The 23,341-nt window shown below is 27.9% G+C and overlaps 1 protein-coding gene across 2 annotated transcripts; it reads left to right on the forward strand.

Moving 5' to 3' along the window:
• The first annotated feature begins 13,048 nt into the window (after positions 1-13,048).
• Positions 13,049-23,341, forward strand: LOC147809336 (lambda-crystallin-like). Of its 2 annotated transcripts, none has more exons than XM_087163913.1 (6): positions 13,049-13,249; positions 16,748-16,982; positions 18,122-18,283; positions 19,498-19,692; positions 20,793-20,898; positions 23,006-23,341. In XM_087163913.1, exons 1-6 carry the CDS (start codon positions 13,215-13,217, stop codon positions 23,230-23,232), a joined length of 960 nt encoding a protein of 319 aa, XP_087020039.1. In that variant the 5' UTR covers positions 13,049-13,214; the 3' UTR covers positions 23,233-23,341. The 2 variants fall into 2 exon arrangements, with proteins under 2 accessions (XP_087020039.1, XP_087020040.1); XM_087163914.1 differs by lacking the exon at positions 13,049-13,249 and adding an exon at positions 13,304-15,706.

Below are 23,341 nucleotides of genomic sequence, written 5' to 3' on the forward strand. Positions count from 1 at the left end.
AGCTTTTTAGTTTCAACTAAAAGAGCACAGGGAAAAAAAAGCATATCATAAGCTTTATATAAATGTAATGACCAATAGATTCGATAAGTTGAACCCGAATTTAATTTAATTAAATAATTATTCCCCTCGACCGATCGGTCTGGGAACTGGTCTTGCATCAGAAAGGTTCTGAGTTCGTATCCCGGGAAGGGCAAGGATGTTCTTTCATTCTCCGCACTATCTGTCTGGCATTAGAAAAAAGAAAAAACTTTTTGTATTGTGATATGATAGTATACAAATAATGCTTTTTCAACCAGTTAGCTTTTAGAAATTGTATTAAATTGAAATACTTCATATTGTTGGTATTTTTAACTTATTAAAATATTAAGCCTCTGAGAGACTATTGTTAATTGATACTTTATTTTTAATATGGCAAACATGTATTATATAATTGCATTAAAAACCTGTAAAGTACTTACCTTTCAGTCAATTTCAAATTAAATTTTGTGTCTAAATTATTTTTTTTCAGCAATGTCTAATAATTATTTGAATTTGGGTTCATCGGTCCAAATCAAATCGGACGATACATTTATACAATAGTTAATGAGGTGATCTTCTTTTCTTTCGCTGTTAAGTTGGGTGCTTCTTCCGCCACCGGCATTCGAATATTTGAATAAAAAAAATTTATTAAATTCTGGTTTAACAACCCGAGTCACATTGGTTGTTAATTCAAAAAGACAATTAGGTTGTTTTTTTTCGGAGATTTTTTCTCCCCACATGATGTGTCATTTCCTCTGTTGAAAAAAAAAAAAGCAATGGAAAAATAAAAAAAGATGTAGTAGAAAATGGTTGCCACAATAACATGTAACTGTGTGGGGATTACTGTAGAAGGAATTTTATTAGAGGAGAGAAGAATATATTTGTCAAAACTCAGAACTTTTTGCACACACTGTTTGGATTCAAGGTTTGGATTAAAGACAAAAAAAAATTCAAAAAAAATAAAAAACTCGTCTGACGGACGATATGAGTAAAAAAAAAAAAAAATCAAAATTACGATGGCTCAAATCAAATCGGACGATACAGTTTTCCACCACCAGCATTCGACTATTTGAATAACAAAAAATTATATTATATTCTGGCTTAACTACCCGAGTCAAATCGGTTGTTAATTCAGGGCAATTAATTTTTTTTTTCCAGAGATTTTTTCTGCTCACATAATACGCCCTTTTCTCTGTTGAAAAAAAAAATGCAATGGAAAAATAAAAAAGATGTAATAGAAAGTGGTTACCACAGTAAAATGAAACTGTTGGGATTACTGTAGAAGGAATTTTATTGGGAGAAAAGAATACATTTAAAATAACTCAGAACATTTTGCACTCATTGTTTTGATTTATGACAAAGGAAAAAAAAACTCGTCTGGCGAACGATATGAGTAAGAAAAAATCAAAATTACGACGGCTCAAATCAAATCGGACGATACATTTATACAATAGTTGATGAGGTGTTTTTTTGGTGCTCTAAATTTCGTTCACTGTTATGTTGGGTGCTTTTTTCCACAGTCGGCATTCAACTATTTGAATCAAATAATTATATTAAATTCTGGCTTAACGACCCGAGTCAAATCGGTTGTTAATTCAAAAAGGCAATTATTAGTATTTTTTTTTTTCCGGAGATTTTTTCTCCCCCACAAGATGCGCCATTTTCTCTGTTGAAAAAAAAATACAATGGAAAAATAAAAAAAGATGTAATAGAAAATGGTTACCGCAATAAAATGTCACTGTGTGGGATTACTGTAGAAGGAATTTTATTAGAGGAGAGAACAAAAAATTATATTAAATTCTGGCTTAACTACCCGAGTCAAATCGGTTGTTAATTCAGGGCAATTAATTTTTTTTTTCCAGAGATTTTTTTCTCCTCACATAAAGCGCCCTTTTCTCTGTTGAAAAAAAAAAATGCAATGGAAAAATAAAAAAGATGTAATAGAAAGTGGTTACCACAGTAAAATGAAACTGTTGGGATTACTGTAGAAGGAATTTTATTGGGAGAAAAGAATACATTTAAAATAACTCAGAACATTATGCACTCATTGTTTTGATTTATGACAAAGGAAAAAAAAACTCGTCTGGCGAACGATATGAGTAAGAAAAAATCTTAATTACGACGGCTCAAATCAAATCGGACGATACATTTATACAATAGTTGATGAGGTGTTTTTTTGGTGCTCTTTTTTTCGTTCACTGTTATGTTGGGTGCTTTTTTCCACAGCCGGCATTCAACTATTTGAATCAAATAATTATATTAAATTCTGGCTTAACGACCTGAGTCAAATCGGTTGTTAATTCAAAAAGGCAATTATTATTTTTTTTTCCGGAGATTTTTTCTCCCCTACAAGATGCGCCATTTTCTCTGTTGAAAAAAAAATACAATGGAAAAATAAAAAAAGATGTAATAGAAAATGGTTACCGCAATAAAATGTCACTGTGTGGGATTACTATAGAAAGAATTATATTAGAGGAGAGAAGAATATATTTATCAAAACTCAGAACTTTTTGCACACACTGTTTGGATTCAAAGTTTGGATTAAAGACAAAAAAAAATTCAAAAAAAATAAAAAACTCGTCTGACGGACGATATGAGTAAAAAAAAAAAAAATCAAAATTACGATGGCTCAAATCAAATCGGACGATACAGTTTTCCACCACCAGCATTCGACTATTTGAATAACAAAAAATTATATTAAATTCTGGCTTAACTACCCGAGTCAAATCGGTTGTTAATTCAGGGCAATTAATTTTTTTTTTCCAGAGATTTTTTCTCCTCACATAAAGTGCCCTTTTCTCTGTTAAAAAAAAAAAATGCAATGGAAAAATAAAAAAGATGTAATAGAAAGTGGTTACCACAGTAAAATGAAACTGTTAGGATTACTGTAGAAGGAATTTTATTAGGAGAAAAGAAATTTATAAAAACTCAGAACTTTTTGCACTCACTGTTTTGTTTCAAGGTTTTGATCTTTGTCAACCAAAAAAAACTCGTCTGGCGGACCACCGCCGGCATTCGAGTATTTGAATAAAAAAAATATATTAAATTCTGCCTTAACAACCTGAGTCGAATTCGGTTGTTAATTCAAAAATACAATTAGGTTTTTTTTTCTCCTTTTTTTTCGGAGATTTTTTCTCCCTAGATGCGCCATTTTCTCTGTTGAAAAAAATATGCAATGGAAAAATATAAAAAAGATGTAATAGAAAATGGTTACCGCAGTAAAATGTAACTGGGTGGTAAAAGAGTATATTTATAATAAGTAAAAACTTTTTGCACACACTGTTTTGTTTCAAGGTAAGGTTTTGATTTATGTAAAAAACAAAAACAAAAACTTGTCTGGCGGACGGTATAAGTTAAAGAACATCAAAATTATGAAATTTACGCTCTCTTGCCCTTTTAATAACTTCATTTTGAATGCCGGTGGTGCGATGATGATAAATAGTCTATTTCACTATAAACGAAAAGCAAAATAAGGCAATGTGCCAAAAAAAAAGAATAGAACAAAGGATTTTGTAAAGAGAGGACGTTACAGTAGCTTGCAGGTCACTGAATGCCAGACGAAAGTTAAAAAGGTCATCAAATCAAGGATTGAGGTCACCGAAGGGCAGAAAAAGACTAGAAATTGCACGAGCTTTGACATAAAGGACGGTGCCCTACTATATGGAATATTCGATATTAGGACATTCCATGTCCTTACACTTTTTATTATCGTTTTATTTTTATCTCCATTTCCTTTGTGTTTCGAGCCGTTGACTCAAAATTCTAACATTTTTTTCTCACGCAACAGCGAATTCGAAACAAAAGTGATAAGATTTTTTTTTTTCGTATATTACTGAGTAATAGTAAAATTAAAGAGACAAAAAGTTCAAAATTGAGCTATCACTTTTGGCACTTTAATATAATATATTACTAATGAAAAAAAAAATTTGAAATATAAATTTTTTATTAGTTTTTTAAAATTCTATTTTAGCGTTCACTAGCAAGTGATAAGAAATAGTTGTCAAGCCGCTTTTCTTAAAATCTATCCTGGAGCATTTACGTCTTTTTTTTTTTTTTTTTTCTGAATTACAGGGCCGTGTATCCGTGTATCATTTATCGTACAGGCTTAGGAGCCGTTCATAAATGACGTCTGGCTCTTGGAAGTTTACCTGATAAAAAATTTTCAAAACTAATGGAAAACAAATCTTTTTTTTAAAAATCTTTTTTAATCATTTTCATCAACACACATAATCAATGTTATTGTAATTCTCACAAATGTAAAAAAAAACTCATAGTTGTAGTTTATAAGTGACAAGGGAGGAAAGGGGTATATGGTGAAGTGTGACACTTTAAAACTAAGGGGCGGAATGGGATCAGAGATATTCAGAAAAAAAGTGTGCCTCATTCGCGAATTTTTCCGAACATAAATTTCGAAAAATAGACAATTATTATTTTTAAAGTTTCAAATTTACTCATTTCAGCAATTTTTTTTCTTCAAAATTGCAATTATATTAAAATTTCAAATTATTTTTCTAAAAAAGTTACGTTTTAAAATGGTTGAATGTTCAACCAAAAATCAGTTCTTGATTACAATACATTAATTTAATTCCGAAGGACATAGATGAGGGCTCTCGGGTACTTACAAAGAAAAAGAAACCCTTACGGTGCCCTTTGGGTATCCTTAAGAAAAAGAAATTAGATATTCGATTTGTTCTTAACGTAGTGTTGTGAGCAATCTCTATGATGAAACGTAAAAATGAAGAAGGGGCCGTGAACTTTATACAAAAAAATAAAATAAAAAGAGCATTATATTAACCAACGTTTTTATAAATAATAATGTTAAAAAAATATTGTTTGATATCACAAAACAATTACCATAATATATTGTTAATGTACTCGTTGTAAAATATTAAAAATAAACTAAGTAAAATAAAAATTTATTTTCGAATATTTTTCCAGCATACTGGCATATTTTTGAATATTTTGATTTGTTTTGCGAACTGAAAAAGATGAAGAAATAGAGATAAAAAATTAAAAAAAACTTGAAGTAATAGAACAAGAAAGAGTTAGTAGTTTACAAAGAAGAAAAAAATATTTAGTTAATTGTATCGAAACCTGACCTTGTGATTCTGTATGCTTTATGATTAAACTCAACCGGGTTTCTCTTGTAACCATTGTGTTTTGCTAAGGTCGCTCTCATTTTATATTTATCCAGGACAAATAAACAGTTGAATTACTTAATCTCTATGAATTATCAACCAGGAACGATTTTTTGTCACATCGTCCTAATAAACTCGCATTTGACAATGATTCGCGAACTACCGGAATTTTACAGGGTATAGAAAAACGGGGTTGAGTGCGATTAAAAAGGGTCCTTTCCGCGTATTCGGCCCGATCTCGACCCAAACTGACCCCGATTCAACGCAAAGCTGCTCTCTGTCACCTACATACGGCTAAAATGTTCACCTTTTGTAAAATGTTCCGCGTTTTCTCATTTGGAGGCCGATTCGAGGCCCGCGTAACTAGGATAGGAAACCCCCTGTCCGCTGCCATAGTAAGTTTTTTGATATTGATCCAGGTAAAAAGTGACCTGGTTCCGATGAAATGGTTGTTGAACGAAGACGTCTTAGAAAAACTTTCAAAAAGAATAATAGCTGAACCTATTTCCTTAAATCTGAAAACGAAAGCATCAATAAAATGAAGGAGAAAGTTAAAAGGGGAACATTTTTTGAGGAACAAAGAGAATTCTCTTCGGTCTCACCTCACTTACTAAGACGAAGAGTCAAAATTCGGTTAAGTAGGGTAAAATGGCACTGTGTCAGTGGAATATCTTTGAAGAATAAAGTGTTCCGTTTTATCGTTTGGTTTTGTGTTATATATTTTTATCCGTATTTTTTTAAAAATCGTTTGGATGAATAGCCTGAATTTAATCGTCTGAAATCTTTTAAAATACAGTGCTTGATTTGTTACTAAATAATATTTATATATTAATAACAGATATTTTTTAATTCTTCATTTTTTTGAAAACAAATAAAAAAATTTAAAAAAAAAAAACTATATATATTTTTATACTTATTTTTTGAAACTAAATAAAAAGTTTTATTTAACAAAGAAGAGGTTTTTATTCTATCACACAAATTCATCGTAAATTCTTTGTAAAGTATCAGATGAATGAGAAAATATTATGGGGACCGGAAAGTAAAGTCGTTTCGGCGCATTAAATAGTCCTAAAAACCAATTCCTTTTTTTTCCGATTCATTTTCGATCGGGCATTGAAAGGTTGTTACCAACGAGGGTGATTAAGAATACTGATAACAAATATCAAATGCACCGAGACAATATTAATTTCCGCTCTCCCTAATAGAATCAGATGTTTTTTGGAATCACTTTAAAAACATGTTTATTTAATAACATGATATTTGTTGAATAAAAATTCCTATTCATTGAATAAACAAATTTGAAAATTGCAGAATTTGATTAGAAACTTTTCTGCAAAAACTGCTCTTTTAACTCTCTGACTTCTTATAGAATCAAGGCAGAACTAAGACTTAATTCGAGGCATTAAGAAAAAAATTAAGGCACATAAAAATAAAATTAGCACTACTTGTTTATTACAAAAATAAATGCCATTTTTTTCATTAAGCAAGGAGAAGTTTTGTCACTTGCTTGAAGAAGGATTTATTTGTGTACAAACTACATTATTTAAGATTGCTATCATTTAAAATAATTTTCTAACTGAATTTTAAAATGTTAGAGACATCTGCTTCTCTTTAAGACTTTGCTAGTTTATATTTTTAAAAAAAAATCTTACAAAGATCCTTTTAAACAAAACGTCTCACAGATTTCGGTTTCAAAAATGATTCTTAATTTTATTCCATTTTGTTACAATAAAAAAAAAAGGAAAATTGCATGTATAAAGGAATATTTTATTTGAAAAATAATAATTCAAAATCCGAAAAAATTCAATGCAGCATCTCAATAAATAAAAAATAATAAGGGTAAAATAGATACGATAAAAACATAAATGAAAAGAATGTGAAACAAAAAAAATCTCTTCTGATGTCATGCAAATTTATTTTTTAAGCAAAATTATTTTATTGTTGCGCAATAAAAATTCCAGAGCTGCCAAGATTTTTATCCAATTCATGGCTGATGATATTCAATAAAACATTAATGAACTATTACTCAAATAATAATGAAGTTAATCAATAAAGTTGTATCAAATTCAGCGGAAATTTTATTGTCTAAACTTTTGTGAACAAACATTGAAAATCGAAAGAACTATACCCGTGCCCGCTAATTTTTTTATTTATTTATTTCAAAAAAAAAAAAAAAAATTAGTTATAATTTTTTAATTTTATTTTTTGCATTTGAATTTAAAAAATTAAAAAAAAATAAAATGCTTTTACTTAGTGCTGACATCTTTAGGAGTCGACTAAAGATAACAATAATTCATTTCCAATGAGGCTCTAAAGTCATTTAAGAAAAGAAAAAACATTATATTGGCTAATAAAATCCTAACATATAGTTTCCACTCTCTCTCTCTTTCTCTTCTTTTATGAATACTTCAATTTTGTAAGTAATATTAAAGGAGAAATGTAAATTCACAAAATTTTAATAGTGGTGTCATCTCTTGAAATAAAATGGAACTTGTAATGAAATTAGCAAGCATTACGTTTCTACTTTTTCGATAAAAACCATAGGTAAAAATTATTGTTAAATATTAAATTAAAGAGTAACTAGTAAATTTTAACTATTATTCATTTATTTTTTAATATTTGTTAATTATCGAAGTGTAAAAATAAAGAATGAAATTTCTTTTATTTTTTTAAATATGCATATTACTAAACCTGTATTGAGATCATACAGTGCTGCCATCTCTGATTGCGTAAAGCCCGTGGTTCAAGTGAGATAACGCTTAATTTCAACTTTTTTCAACTAAGTAATAAAAGCTTTCAATGAATAAAAAGAAAAACACATACATAAACCATTGCTAAAATTTTATTTTATTCATTGACTTCCCTTTCTCAAGTTTCGAAAGAAATTTTTTTAAAAAAAAAAAATGTGATTAGAGCTGCCATCTCTAAACATTTTCTCTGATCATATTATTTATATTCAACTACAATAAATATTATGCATGATTCCTTTAGAGAATGTCAAATATAAATCGGCAAAAATGGAGGTTTATCATTTTGTTTCGAAATAATTAAAAGTTTCGTTTTTAGAATTTACTTTGAAACTAAATTTTTTAAATGAAAATACGAGTTTGATAAGATAGTGCAATATTAAAAAGAAAATTAAAAAAACGGAGCATATTATCCTTTTTTTAAAATAAAAAAAAAAATACAATTTTCCTCAAATTCTTATATTTAAATTTAAAATTCAATATACAAAAAAATAAATATGATAAATTGAATATATTTTCCAACTGAATATGATAAAGCATTTTTTTTAATAAAGACAAATTATAATGTTTTTTCGGAAAATGCTAATAGAAATTTTAAATAGTGCTGCCATCTCTTAAAATTTAATATTAACAGATTTAAAAAATATTTCTTACTTCTCTCGGAAAGTACAATACAAATTTACGTAACGCACTTTTTAAAAGGAAATAAATTATTAACAAAATTTAAAAATCTATTAGAACAGAGGAATAAAACCTTTAGTTTTATTCCTTTTTTTAAAATAAAATTTTCCTCAAATCTATAAATTTAAATTTAATATTCCAATGTCGAAAAAAAATTATAAATTGAATACATTTACCTACTGAATATGATTAAGAATTTATTTTTAATAGAGACTTATTATTTTCGAAATAAAAATGTTTAAATGAATGCATATGTATTTTCAATGCAAATTAGTTTACATAAATAAAATTCGATTGCACCGTAAATACGTATTTTCCATTCTGATTCAACAAGTACAATTATATATATATATATATATATATATATATATATATATATATATATATATATATATATATATATATATTTATCCTTTTCACAGTTATTTTGTTGGATTATTTTATTTTGTTTGCTTTCTTCTCCAACTAAATTATACAGCTCTTGATGAATGAAAAGAGTAGAATAGGAAGTTATTGCTGCGTAAAATCTGAGAGAATATGCACTCGAAATACATCGTAAATCTAGTTTCATATTTGGTAAAGATTTTAATAACTAAAAATTTCGAATTCATATTTTTAAATTGGGGAAATGGTGATATAAGATGAACTTTTTTTATTTTACGGTTTTAGAATTTTAAAATTATTTTCAATAAGAAATACTTTCAATAATACGAAATACTTTCAATAAGGATGAGAATGTTTTTAAATTTTAGATTTAATTATAATTTAAACTGCATAAAAAATTAGGAGGAAAATTTAACACCTAATTGAATTATAAGAATAAAATATGTAAATTGGTTTGAAATTTTGAGAAAAATCTAATGAAACAGCAAACATAATTTATATAATACACCATGACTAATAAAGTTTTAATTACAGTAAATGTATAGCTAATACGCTCTTCTTGTTTGTTTGTTTTTTCAAAAATTTTTGAAATAGCGTATAATATTGTTTCTTTTAATTGATAAACATACTTTTCTTGCTGTTAAAAAATCTTACAAAAAATTATAAAAATGGATACACACAGGAGTTTATAATACTAAAATATCATTTATTGAGTAAATGTTTAAAGAATTGTCTTAGAGCCAGGCAGGATAGCCTTGTTGGTAGGGCACTGGACCCTTGTCCAAGATGTCGAGGGTTCGATCCCCACCGGGCGAAGACTCCCCATGTTGTAAATGGTGACTGATGCACGGGGAGATGTTGATTTCCTAATTGCTGTCCCCGATAAGTAACCGAAGAAGAGTTTCTTAAAATATTACAATTGGTTTCAAAATTATGTAAATGATGAGACAGATAAACTGCACTAAATTAAAATAAGAAGAATCCCTAGAAACACTTTTACGTTGGCCCTAGTTGGTCTCATAATTGGCTCAATATGGGTTCTATATGTGCATGCACCGAGGAACCAATATTGAGATGTCTAAATTGCTCCCATATAGGGCCAATATTGGCCTATATACGATTAATATACGGCCTATATTGACTGAATAATGAATATAAAATATCGGGTGAATCTGTCAACTCGATATAGGGCCGATATTGGTTGTAAAGTAGCATTAAAATATCAGGTGAATCGGACAATTCTATAACTGCCCTTTGAACACTTATTGAGTCAAGATTCGTGAATATTGGTTCAATGAGAGCCCAAGTTATTTTGCTCTCAGGGATATTACAAAAATTTTAAGAGCAAAATGTTCTGTGCCTAATTATTATTCTTTATTGTTAAAAATTGATTTTTCAAAAAAATTTACGATGTTTTTATAGAGAAAATGACGAATGCTAATCTATCACGGAGATTGATTAGCAGTGCCTTCTAATAAAAATAAAAATTGAAAATTTTATTTTTTAAACTGTCGCTGTTTAGCATTGTGTATTAAGTAGTGTTGTTTAATAGAAATTCAAATTTTTTTTTTTTATTCTGCATAATGAACTCCTGTACATTATTAGAAATGCATTTTTCATTGTATAAAAAGTTCATGACAATATTTGGAAAACAGGAAAATTTTTTAAATTAACAATAAAGAAACTTACCTAATTAGTAAGTTTGAAGAACATTTCGCGCAATAAAAGAAGATATTTAAAAAAATAAAGCGAAGTTGTTTTGATTCCCTTTCATGACTATAAAAGATGTTGACATGACGACGATATCCTTAATTATTAAATAGACTTGTTTCAAAGCTTAAAATTGTGATATGTTTTTATAACATTTTTAGTGATAGCTCGATTACTTTCGAAATGCTAAGGTGAAAATGTACTTTCGTTAATGCAATTTAGATGTTGTTGCTCATTTACGTCGCACTAGAGCTGCGCAATTGGCTATTGGCGACGAATTTAGGTGTAGAATTTTACATGGAGTAATACGTTTTTCAAAATGTTTAGTGAGCTGTGAGGCCATAAGGATAAGTTGTCAATTCTCAGTATTCCTTGCTTCTTTTTTTTATTTTTATTTTCTTCACTTCCTTTGTTGTTATTTTAGCCCTTATAACAAAATCGGTATGAAATAAAAATTGGATTGAAAATAAATGCTTTTATTGATAAAATAAAATATTGGGAAAGTATGAATAAAGGGGAGTTATAGTTTTTACAATACGCGTTTGTTGGTTTTTGTTGATCTTCTAGAGCTGTTGATCTTCAGTAAGTTTAGATCACGAACCTGCTACCTTCTCTGCCACAGGTAATCTCATTCTCAGAAAGCATGTAACCTTACCACAACCTTGTGTCGGAATTTTCTTTTTATTGTCACGAAAATGTTTGTACTAAAAACTTTTTTTCAATAAAGCAAAAGTATTGTAATTTCAAACCTTTCATCCTAAGAGGATTAAGAATTATTTTTTAAGGCTTTTTTTAGAAAGTAGGTCCATAATGACGTTTTAGTTGACGCCACACCAGCGATAAGATCAAATTGTCCTTTAAAATTTCGTGACAAGGTGAATTTTAGCTGAGCATACAAGACTTTGCGGAAATAAACCTTATTAATTACCTAGATTTAATATTATTTTAACCTTAAGACTAGCTTTAATTAATAAAGGTTTTTTTCACGCTTGAAAACTATAAGTCAACCTCGACTTAAGGTTTTTATATAGAAGGTTGTTTTCTAAGGTTTTGGATTAGGGTAATGTGAGTAGAATAGAGCAGATTGTCACAGATCTCGTTTTAAGTATAGAAAGTTTACACGTAAACCTCATTACAAACATTTTTAGGCTTACATTAAAAGGTTTTTGCTTACTGGAAATAAACCTTATATTGCTATCTGGGATTCTTACCTTGTTCCAGTCTGTAAGTAGTTTCTGTTAGCTGACAAATTATTCAACTGGGCGTGTTTCTTCACGCATACATAAATCTGAAAAATCTTCAATGCAGTCGATGGCAATGTATGAATGAACTATTAGAAAAGAAATTCCAACTTGGGGGGCCTCTCTGGCCGAGCAGTATCGCCGGCAAAACGCTGTGCAAAGCGTGGAGGTAGCGGGTTTGAATACCGCCGTAACCCTGGATGTATTCGTCGTGATATCCTTCTCTGAATTGTTCTATCTGTCTTTCTACTTGACAAAGGATTATAAGCCTAAATTGAGCACACAAGTCTGCAAATGTATGTAATTTCAGTAAAGCAATAAACCAACTTGGATACGTATAAGACACAAATGTTGCTTATCACTTGGCTTGAATTAATATGAGGTATAGCCTGACTGGTAAGGCGTTAGGCTAATGTCAAAAGGTCAAGAGTTCAATTTCCGCCGGTCGAAGACTCCTCATATACAAAATGGTGACTGGTGCACATTAAATCTGTCGGGATTGGAGTGTGAATGTGTCCCCCCTATAAAACGAGATGAGACATATGTATATTGCCTCCGCATTATCCCCAAGGATGTTTCTCAGAGCGTCACAAATAGTCGATTGTGCAGCTCTAGTGGGACGTAAATAAAAGCCCCGTACCGTACCGCACCTGAATTAATATATATATTTCCGCCTTTTAATATAAATGGTGACCTAATAGAGAATTTCATGTAACAAAAACACATACGGCTTTATATATAACGAGTGAACATTTGCAACACATTGAGCAATATAAAGTGTATGTGCACAGTGAGTAAAAGTATTTTGAAAACCTTTGACCCAATAAATTGATTTTTAAGTACAATCTTAAGGAATTTAAGGGTAATGAATGCGCTTAAATCCACTTCTGCTAGCCGCAGAGAAGAGTGAAACGGTAATGAGTTTTTCGAGGGTAAATTGCACGGTGATCAGAAGTTCATAAACCATAATCAGTAAAAATGCCCTTTTAACCTTTACCTCTTTGGTATGACCATGGAGTGTAGAGCATGACCTTTGGCCAAGGGCATGACCTTCGTTTTTGCGGATAAATAACTGTGGTTATAGCTTGCATGGAATAATCAGTTTTCATAAATGTTTCTTGAGATCAGCAGAAATAGGCATCCGGAAGCCTAACCATGGAAACATGATCCATGAGCACAATAAATAGTAAACAATCTACAATCATTAAGCAAACAGATTTCATGTGATTATTATCCTCACAATAAGAATTACTTTTAGATAATTCTTCACATTTTTTTGGGAAGTGTACAGAAAAATGTCATCGAAAGGTAAAATAGGAGTTGTAGGAAGGTAAGTTTTTCAACTCTAAATCCATCAAAATATATAAAGTGTAAATTGCAATTTGTTCGGTCAAATATAGGGATTTAGGGGATATACTAGGTTATTATTATTGACAGTTTTTACCGTGACTAAAGCTTGTTATCTAGTGCATCAATTTTGTTCACTTTCCAAAATAAAATAATGAAAAACAACTTAGAGTACTAAGTATGAACCTGTAAAAAAATTAAACGAGGAAACATTTATTTATCGACAGTGTTCCAATGCCAACAAAAATTACATTATGATTTTATATTTTAATTTCAAATACATAAAGATTAAGTTTAATTGTCGCTTGATAATGTTCCTATGATTAAAAAATATGATCATATGATCTTTACCTTTAAAATAGAGTAATTTAACTGATTAAAACTGAAATAGGATCATATACTATGAGCAATAAATAGCATTTCTGAGTAAATGTCATTCCAAATAATATCAGTACTGATGATCTTAACTATAGTTGGTTAGTATATTTTTTTAAACTTAAGTTTATAAAATCCTATCATTGTTAATTGCAAATATAATTTTTCTAGATATCACATTATTAAAGTGTGTTTTAAAAAGTAAAAATGTGTAGGGTAACCAAAAAATATATTCTGTGGATAAATCAAATGTGCTAAGAAGATTGTATGGCAGTTTTCAATTGGTACATAAGTTTTTGTAAAATTAATATGTATATTCTTCATTTATGACTTTATAAATTTGAAAGACTCGTATCTGTGTCGGCATAAATATTCTCAATCTGGTTAAAAAAGATGAAACTGGTAGCCAAACTATTACTTTAGCAGTTTATTTGTGAGGAGAATAATAATAGTATGCTTTATTTAATTCACCACTGCTAAATTCAAAATAAAAAGACATAGTTACACTTAGAGCTAACATTGATTAAAATTAAAATAAAATAAGTTTGTTAAATTAGCCATGCCCACATTTTTTCCCATCCTGATTTATGACTCTTTCGTCCCAAACATTTATGACTTACAAATGCATTTATGACTCTTTATGTCCCAAAGAGGTTAATATTTTAAGCAAACACCATTAGCTAATTGTTTGTGTTTAAAATATAACCTTTTTAGAACACTATTATATGTATCAACTGATTGATCTTTAAATGTAGTATGTCTATTCTTTTAGTGATATTCTATTTCTGTGCTGTAATAATGCTTAATGGTGCTTATTAGAATGCTGTTTAATAAGTTCATTAAAGTTGATTGAATTTGATAAATTAAAGCAATATATAAAATTTTAAACTTTTTTATTATAACGATTATGGGTGCAATTACTAATAATGTTTTTCTATTACATACATGGAATATTGCATATAATTTCGTAAAAATTTACTTTTGTAATATTAGACACTTTTGAATTATATCTAAGAATCTGTAGAATAGTTTTGATCATCAAACGACTTTTATGTCTAGTTAGATATTTTTAATAACAAAGCGTAACTGATTAATAAGCATGACAAATAGTTAACTAAAAATATCTTATTTTTAGCAAACTACACTGGTGTACGAAGTTAAGAAAATTTGAAGACTTGGTCGATTATCTTTAGAACTACTGAACGAATTTTAATAAAATTTGATTTGTACATACATTCAAACAATACAAAACCAATAACCACTCAATTATTGTAATACACATGCATGCAGTCGGAATGTATGAAACAGCGGTTGCAGAATAAGTGAAAAAAAAGGTTAATAGGGGTTATGATCCCCTCTTACAGATATACAAGCCTTGCAATGTGATTTCACACTTGAAATAAGGCAGTTTATCATTTCCTGTGGCAATTGGCCTGAATTATCCTGTGACAGTTTCATACCTTCCAACTCCAACAAGTGTTACGCACGATCATGCATATGTATTACAATTGTTGAGTGGTTATTTGTTTTGTATTGTATCAATGTATGTACACATCAAATTTGATTAAAATCGGTCCCGTAGTTCTAGAGATAATCGACCAAGTCTGCAAATTCTCTTAATTTCTTGCACCAGTGTATTTTATCTGAAAATACTATTTGATTTATTAGTTAGATTTTAAAAGTTATGTAAAATGTTAAATTGTGACTTAAAACTTGCGATATTTGGTGGCCACTGCGTGCCCCCAAAACTTCCCCTCTTATGAAAGAGGGTTGTCAGGCATGAAAATTTTATGTTTTTGACTTGCTTGAAAGCTTTGTGGTGTTGCTATTTGTTTGGTTTGAATGCCTGCCATTGTCATTGTATGTTGTGGCATTAGTATCTGGTAAAGAGAACATAAGTTGGCTGTATTGTTGTTGTCGCCCATGTTCACAAATAAATAGGATTGTGGAAGAGTTTTACATAATGTATGCTGGCGAGGATAGAACCTGTGACCTCTGGATTCTTAACAGGATACTGTTTGGTGAACAAGAATGTACATCCTATCTTGTCACAAAGTTAGTTAGGGTGAGTTAGAAAGTTTAATATACTAGACATTACATCCCTTAAAAACAGGGTTCGTGATTTTTTTTAAAAAAAAAAATCTGATTTTTTTTGATTTTTATTCAGATACACTGTAAGAACTTTGATTTATGACTAAAAACACTTTATAAATGTTTAATAAAAATTAAATTAATATTAAAACTGTATTATAAGAATATTTTAGAAGCTCTAACTACCTAAAACAATTTTTCATTATAATACATAGCTTTGAATGCATAGCAACCATTTTGAAACAAATGCATGATTGAAATTTAAAGACTGGATGAAATAGAGAATTTATAGAAAACTTTAACTATTAAAACAAAGTTTCAATTACCAAACCATAATTTTAATTTAAAATTGTGATTACTTTTTTTTTCTCTCTTGATTTTTAAACTGACAAAATAAATGTTACAGATTGTGTTTATGAATGTAGTTATTCATCAAAAAATAAATATATATTTAATCTATATATTTTTATTTTAAAATATTCATTTTTAATCCTATATTAAAATAGATAAGTTAAGCTACAAATTTTTTTTACAAAAATCTATGTACTCATTGAAATTTTTTTCTCACAAAATTTCGTTATAGAAAATCTGATAATGTCAAAGATACTGTAAACATATTATGAGAAAGAAATACTTAAATGTTTACTTTAATCTGTACTTTCAATCTCAAGAATTAAAAAATTTTTAAAAATGTAATTTCAAATGTGTTGGAATTTAACACATACATTAATTAATGCAGCAGTAATAAATTTTAAAACTAATGCAACAATTTATTTAAAATTAATTTTAAAACAAAGAAAAGAAATAATAAAAGAATCAAAAATTTAAAACACTGTTTTTTTCAAATCAATATATATTTATAAAAAAATCAGTTGATTTAAATCGTAATTTAAATCAAGCTGATTTAAATCAACAAACCCTGGTTAAAAACATCATATTATAAAAATTAAAAATTTTTATTTTCAATTTCGGAATACTTTTATGTTTTAACTCATCTGTTTATCTCTTTTTGCAGTGGTGTTATTGGAAGGGTATGGGCAATGCTTTTTGCAAGTGCTGGCTATGAAGTAAGGATTTATGATGTTGAGCCAGCTAAAGTTGATGATGCTCATGCAGATATTGAAGTCCAGTTGAAAAAGTTAAAAGAGTCTGGTAACTTAAGAGGAAAGCTTTCTGATAGTGATCAATTTAACTTGATTAAGAAGTGTTATAGTTTGGAAGATTGTGTCTCTGGCTCCATACATGTTCAGGTATAATTAAATTGGGCATGTTAATCAATATTTTATATAATGCTGTATTGCTTTCGATAAAAACATTTAACTGTTACATATGTTTATAGATTTCATGCTTTAGTTAGATTTGCCTTTAACTGTTGTTTTTACTACAAAATTAAAAAATTATTTCTATATTTTTGTTCTATATTTTTTTATTCTATATTTATTTCTATATTATTAATAAAATTATTCCTATATTTTGATTGAATTTTTAAAATTTAACTTTGAATTAAAAGTTGTGTTTCAAAATATCTTTCGTAACAAGCAACTAAATTTTTTTTTGTGAGAAAGAAGTAGGGTGACCCCGCGGTAAATAATGATCACCTAAGTTTTATTTTTAAATTTTTTTTTTTTTTTAATTTGAGACATGGACAATGCTTGTACACTTTACTAAAGTATAACTACATTTACTTAATAATAATTTTTTGTTTAATCTAACAAAATAAGTATCTTTTAAAATGCTTTCTGCATTTTCCATTTCAAAGATGGGTTTCAAAATGTGAACATTTCTGCAAAGATCTCCCCCCTTCTCTTAATAATAAATATTTTGAGTTACTTTCCTTTTCGTTGATATAAAAATAGTGTAAGCTTTGGTTTCATTGTTTCACATCTACTGTAAACATTATAATTGATTATAGGAAACTATATCAAATGTTGCCAAACTTTACAGTTTTAATAATATTTATTTAAATAAGAAAGACTTCCTATTCTATAATAATTAATCTGTATCATTTCTCAAGAATATCTGTATAGTTTATTAAAATTCTATATGATTTAGTAAACATTTATTAATTAAAAGTCTGAATTAATAGTATTTCATAAATTACCATTCAAAATAGATATTATACATCTATTTTGAATAGTAAAATTCTCTAATTTAGAAATTCTATTTTTTGGAAATGGGCAAAAAATTGTTTCAGGCACACAATTAAGATTAACTTAATAGATTAGAAAGTTTGATTATTGTTAAATAAAGTTTTAATCTAAAATTTTAAACTTTCATAATGATTTTTATTTTATAATTTATCTAATTTTCTCTTTAAAATTTGTAAAGAATATGGTTGTGTCTTATTATTATTTTTTAAAAATATTGATTGCGTATTTTATTTCTTTAGGAATGTGTATTTGAAGATTTAGAATTGAAGAAAAAAGTTTTTAAAGAGATGGACGAGTATGCCTCAAATGATGTTGTTTTAAGTAGCTCAACAAGCTGTTTTCCAGCTTCCTCATTTTCTGAAGGACTTAAACATAAATGTCAAGTCATTGTGGCTCACCCAGTAATTTTTTTATAGTTATTTTATTTTGATTTTTATTGTTTATGAAGTGCTATGTTTCTCTTTAGGTTTTGATTGATTTTCTTCAATTTCTTTACTTACTATGTCAAGCATCACAAAAATGAACTATGATTTAAAAAATCAATCAAAGACGAGCCGCGATGGCTCAGGGGATAGGAGTTCCCTTGTTTTCTGTATTGGGTTAATTACAAGGTTACGAAGTTGAATGTTAGTAGTCGTAAACCCATAAAATTTGGTCGGCTGTTCAACAATGGTTTTAAAAATATTTTAAAAAATCAATAAAAAAAAAGAAAGAAAAGGAATTAAAAGTCTGCTGTTTGTTGCATTCTGTTTAGGAAACCACAATTAATTTTAAATTTCAAAGATAGTTATAAAACCTGCCAACAGATGGTGGTGCTAATTAGAAACATTATAATATAATGTTTTCTATTGCCTATTAGATTATTTCAATTGAAATCTTTGCATGAATGTCAATTTAGTTTGTTCTCAGACTGTGCCGCTTTGTTGCTGCAAATGTCAGTTATTTAAAAACCTTGTTTATATTTTTTTGGTTAGTAAGTACATTTGTTTACAGAATTTGTAACTAATTTAAAAACCACCAAACCAAGTTATTTTTAGAACGCTTGTTTTTGAGTATAAGGAATTTAAAACAAATTTCTAATCAATTAAAAGTTGTTTAAAAAGTATATTTAATATAAAAATATTAGTTTGAAATCTTGTGTAAATAATAATTTGGAAAAATTTATGAATTTTTAAGCCAAATACTACAGCTTTTTTTTTAAACTTCATAAAAATAATAGTTTTCAATGTTATACGTTTAAATTATAATTAGGAAAATAATTTTTTGGAGGAATAGTATAAAATATGTACATAAAAATGTATATAAAACATATGTATGTTAGTCAGTATTATATATCTCTATGTATGAAATTGAAAAAAAATGTAAATATATTTATACTCAGATTGTTAAACTTAAAATAAATAGACAACTTAACTTATAATTAGGCAAAAAGAATGGGAAAAAAACTGAAATATCCATTTTTTATGTGTAGGCCAAAGTTGCTAGACTGAGCAATAAATTGTATTTCTGAGACAAGTACCAAATTTATTAATTTTATATTAAAAATTTTCACTGTGCATAGTTTTGTATGATATTCTGTATGTTTTTAAGAACGTAATACACAACATTTTTTTAGGTTAATCCACCATATTATGTTCCTCTTGTTGAAATAGTGCCTGCACCATGGACAGATCCAGATGTTGTTTATAAAACAAAAGCTTTAATGACAGAAATCGGTCAAAAACCAGTTATTTTAAAAAAAGAAGTTCCAGGATTTGCTGTTAATAGAATCCAGTATGCTCTTATTAATGAATGTTATAGAATGTTTCAGGTAAATTTGTGTCTTTAAATATCTAATTTCCTCTGCTATTCTATCTCTTCTCAAATTTCATTTTATTAGAAACATGCATGCACACAACAAAAAAAAAAAATATTTATGCCTAATATGTTATTCTTTACCATAATGTGTCATGGTTTTGCGGAAGCATGTTAAATTTAAGTAATTCGTTAGTTAAATTATTATTCTGAAAAAAATTAGAAGAAATTTTATAATTTAAATTTAATTAATAGTTCCTTTTTTTAAAAACAAAGGAAGATATTTTTTTTATAATATTTATACAAAATGTTGGTTTTGTCTTTATTTAATATACATAAAATTGTAAACAAAAGTAACATGATTTTATTCTAAAACGTATAATTAGTTCCTTAATTAGTATTGTGTGCTGTTCTCTCATTGTTATGTTATTTTTGATCATTACAACTGTTAATGTAATTATTCTTGATAATTATGTTTTAGGTGTAGTTATATCCATGATAGTTATTTACGAATAACCAATGCTAGTTTATATTTTGCTTTAAACTTTTTCTATCTTTTCACTAAGTTTGCAAGGTATTAATTTTTATTTTAATGTGGCTTGTTGATCTAAATGGATGTAATCCCTTTTAGCTAGTTCATCTTGTTCCAAAACAGGAATTTTCCATAACTCTTACTGAATTTCTCCATAAAAATAAATAAAAAAAATTATTTCTTAGTTTATTGCAAAAATATTGCTTTGAAATTAGCAATTATATTTAAGTTTATATGTTTATGTTAGTTAATGCATTGTTCATTAATATGCATTTATGGATCATGAAAATTATTATTATTATTATTTTTGCAATTCCCAATAGAGTAGACTTATTACTCAATACCTTTTCAAATTATTCCAAAATTGTAAAAATTACACTCCAAACGTATGAAGAAAATTGCTATTTCAGATTTAAATAAGGAAAAATAATAAAACATAAAAAAAGCTCCAAAAACACAAAACACCCAATCTTATTGTAATAATTAGTTGTAAGTAAGTCATATAAATTTATATCACATTGAATTGACTTATTTATCTGAATTATTTAATATTAATTTTATAATAGGTAACATTATCTATTTAGAATGGTATCATGTCAGTTGAAGATATTGAGACTGCCATGTGTGATGGACTGGGATTACGATATGCATTTGTGGGTGCACTTGAGACGTGTCACCTTAATGCTGAAGGTATGAAAAATTTATTTGTTAGTTTAGATTTAATGAAAAATTTGTAATAAAAAAGATTTATTACAAAAAAAAATGTACAAAAGGACTTGGATTATTTAGTAATCCGAACTTGGTTCTACTTTGGAAAATTTAAATATTTGAATTAAAGTGGTAACATCATTTTAAATTTTTTTTCCATCAATAAATTCTTAAAATGTTATATATATATGTAACAGTTGGGCGAATTGCATCATCTACTTCCTCGTTAAAAGGCCCCAGCCAGGCAAGAAGGGAAAGTCCTCAGTGCCATAGAGTCCAGGCGGAAAAAGTCCCGAATAAATTAATAACTCTTACTCTTTTCTATAGAACAATCTAATTGAACATTCATTTTTGATCCGGCAACACTGCAAGTAGGCAGCTCTCACTGGTCATGATATCATTGTTAAACTTATTTCCTTTTTTTTATTGAATGTTAAGTTTCATTATTAAACTATTGTCTTTATTTCCTCCCTTGCTCCACTAACTCCTACATATATATACATTAAAAATACATATATGTACGTATTCCTCTTCACTCCAAATTGAAGCATAGAGCGTTATCGTAGCTCTCCATCTCACTCTATTTATGGCTAAATATTTTGCCTCTCTCCCTGTCTGCTCTATTTTGATATCATATCACTGAAAAAACTACTAAAACTACTACTTTTCTCTCTCCAAAAATGATGAAAAAGAAGTTAAAATGTTAAATGCATTGAAATTACAACAATGTCTGTGGTAAAAAAAGATTTATATTATAAGCATTTGTCTTTCAATTTCAATTTATAAAGCTAATATAATTCCTTATGTATTAAACTGAACCACCATCTTAATTTAATTAAAACAATTTACAGCATATTTCTCAATTAGCATATCCTTCTCCTAAGCTAACAAATCTCCTGACAATTTATTCAGGACTACAAGTGTACATTTTAACTGAGATTTTACTGTAATAAGGAAAGGATGGATAAAACAATAAAAATCGCAACTTTCATTTTAAATTTCTTTAGCAAGCAATGTCATCTTTTTCTTCGAGTTTGTTTCACCAATAAAGTGATGATTGTTTATTCTACTCAGAAGTATCTTTAAAACATATATCTGCAAAATTGTCACATTATCAAAGCGAAGGAAATAATGCTAGCATTATTCTAGAACTTCTAAATATCTTTTTTTTTTGAAGAAAACTATGACAATTTAATCTGCTATCAGAATTTTAAGAAAGTTATACTTAGCACTTACTAAATAAGACTAAAAAACTATTTGAAAGAAAAATTCTCTGCTCTGATTTTGAAACAATTAGGGAAAATATCAATCTAGAATTAGGTACATTCATGTACTATACAGTAAATATCGACAACCAAACATTTTAAGAGTAATGAAATTGTACAGAATTAGAAGGGCTATTAATGTGAAAATTCAAATCCAAAAAAGCTATCTTTTTTAATAATGGAGGGAACAAGAAATGGTCAACCATACAAAAAATGTCTGGACTGAGTTAAAAAGATCTCACTATGATAAAAGTAGAGAAATTGCAGAACCTGGCTCTGCTTGGAAGAAGCAAATTTAGAATGTCTTGGCTTTACTAACTGTAATTGCTTTAAATTTTTGAGATTAAAAAAAATCTGTAGATGTTCTACAGAATTACTAAGAACAGTCCCTCTGAATCTAATGAACTGTAACTTTTATTTTCTAGATTTTTAATAGTATTTTACGATCAAATAAAACTACTAGTAATTTTTTTAAACATGAATAAATAAATAAAAAACATTAAACTCAAATCAGGAGGATTACAACTTTCATGCTACTTTATTTTAAATTTAATTTAAATTTATTTATTTTGTATTTGTTGAATTACTTATTATTATTTTTTTTATAAAACACAAACATAAAATGCTCAATATAATTTCATACTCTTAACTGGAAATGCTATTGTAATTAATTTGACTGTTAGTATTATTCTGTTAAATGTTATTTTCCATTTACTTTTCTAATTAGTGTTAATATCCGTTTTTCCAAATATAATACTAAATTATTAACTGTTTTAAAAAATTTTAATACAGTAATTAATGCTTCTAATTCCTTTTCATTTCAGGCATGCTTGATTACTGTAATCGATACAGTGAAGGTATTTATAAAGTGTCAGAAACATTTGGCCCTAATCCTATGATGGAAGGAGAAACTTTAAAAAAATTAAATGAAGAAATATGCAAGATATGTCCTCTTGAAAAAATACCAGAACGACGCCAGTTTAGAGAAGCCCGTCTTGCCGATCTGTCTCAATTGAAAAAAACTTTAGATGAAAGGGAAAAGGGACACTAAGAATAATTTTTAGTACTTAAAATAATATTATTTTAGATCTGATAGTTGCAGTCTTGTTGTGAGAAAATTTTTTTAATAATCTTTTGAAGAATATATATTTTTGTATAGA

Source organism: Parasteatoda tepidariorum, chromosome 5 (genome assembly GCF_982258835.1).
Source record: "Parasteatoda tepidariorum strain Cologne lab strain chromosome 5, Ptep-v5.0, whole genome shotgun sequence".
NCBI lineage: Eukaryota > Metazoa > Arthropoda > Arachnida > Araneae > Theridiidae > Parasteatoda > Parasteatoda tepidariorum.

Excerpts from the sequence above, each read along its gene's own strand:
- LOC147809336 (XM_087163913.1), top strand. The coding sequence starts at position 13,215 with ATGTCATCGAAAGGTAAAATAGGAGTTGTAGGAAG. Across the intron at positions 18,284-19,497 it reads AAGTCATTGTGGCTCACCCA|GTTAATCCACCATATTATGT; the intron begins GTAATTTTTTTA and ends ACATTTTTTTAG. Across the intron at positions 19,693-20,792 it reads AATGTTATAGAATGTTTCAG|AATGGTATCATGTCAGTTGA; the intron begins GTAAATTTGTGT and ends TTATCTATTTAG.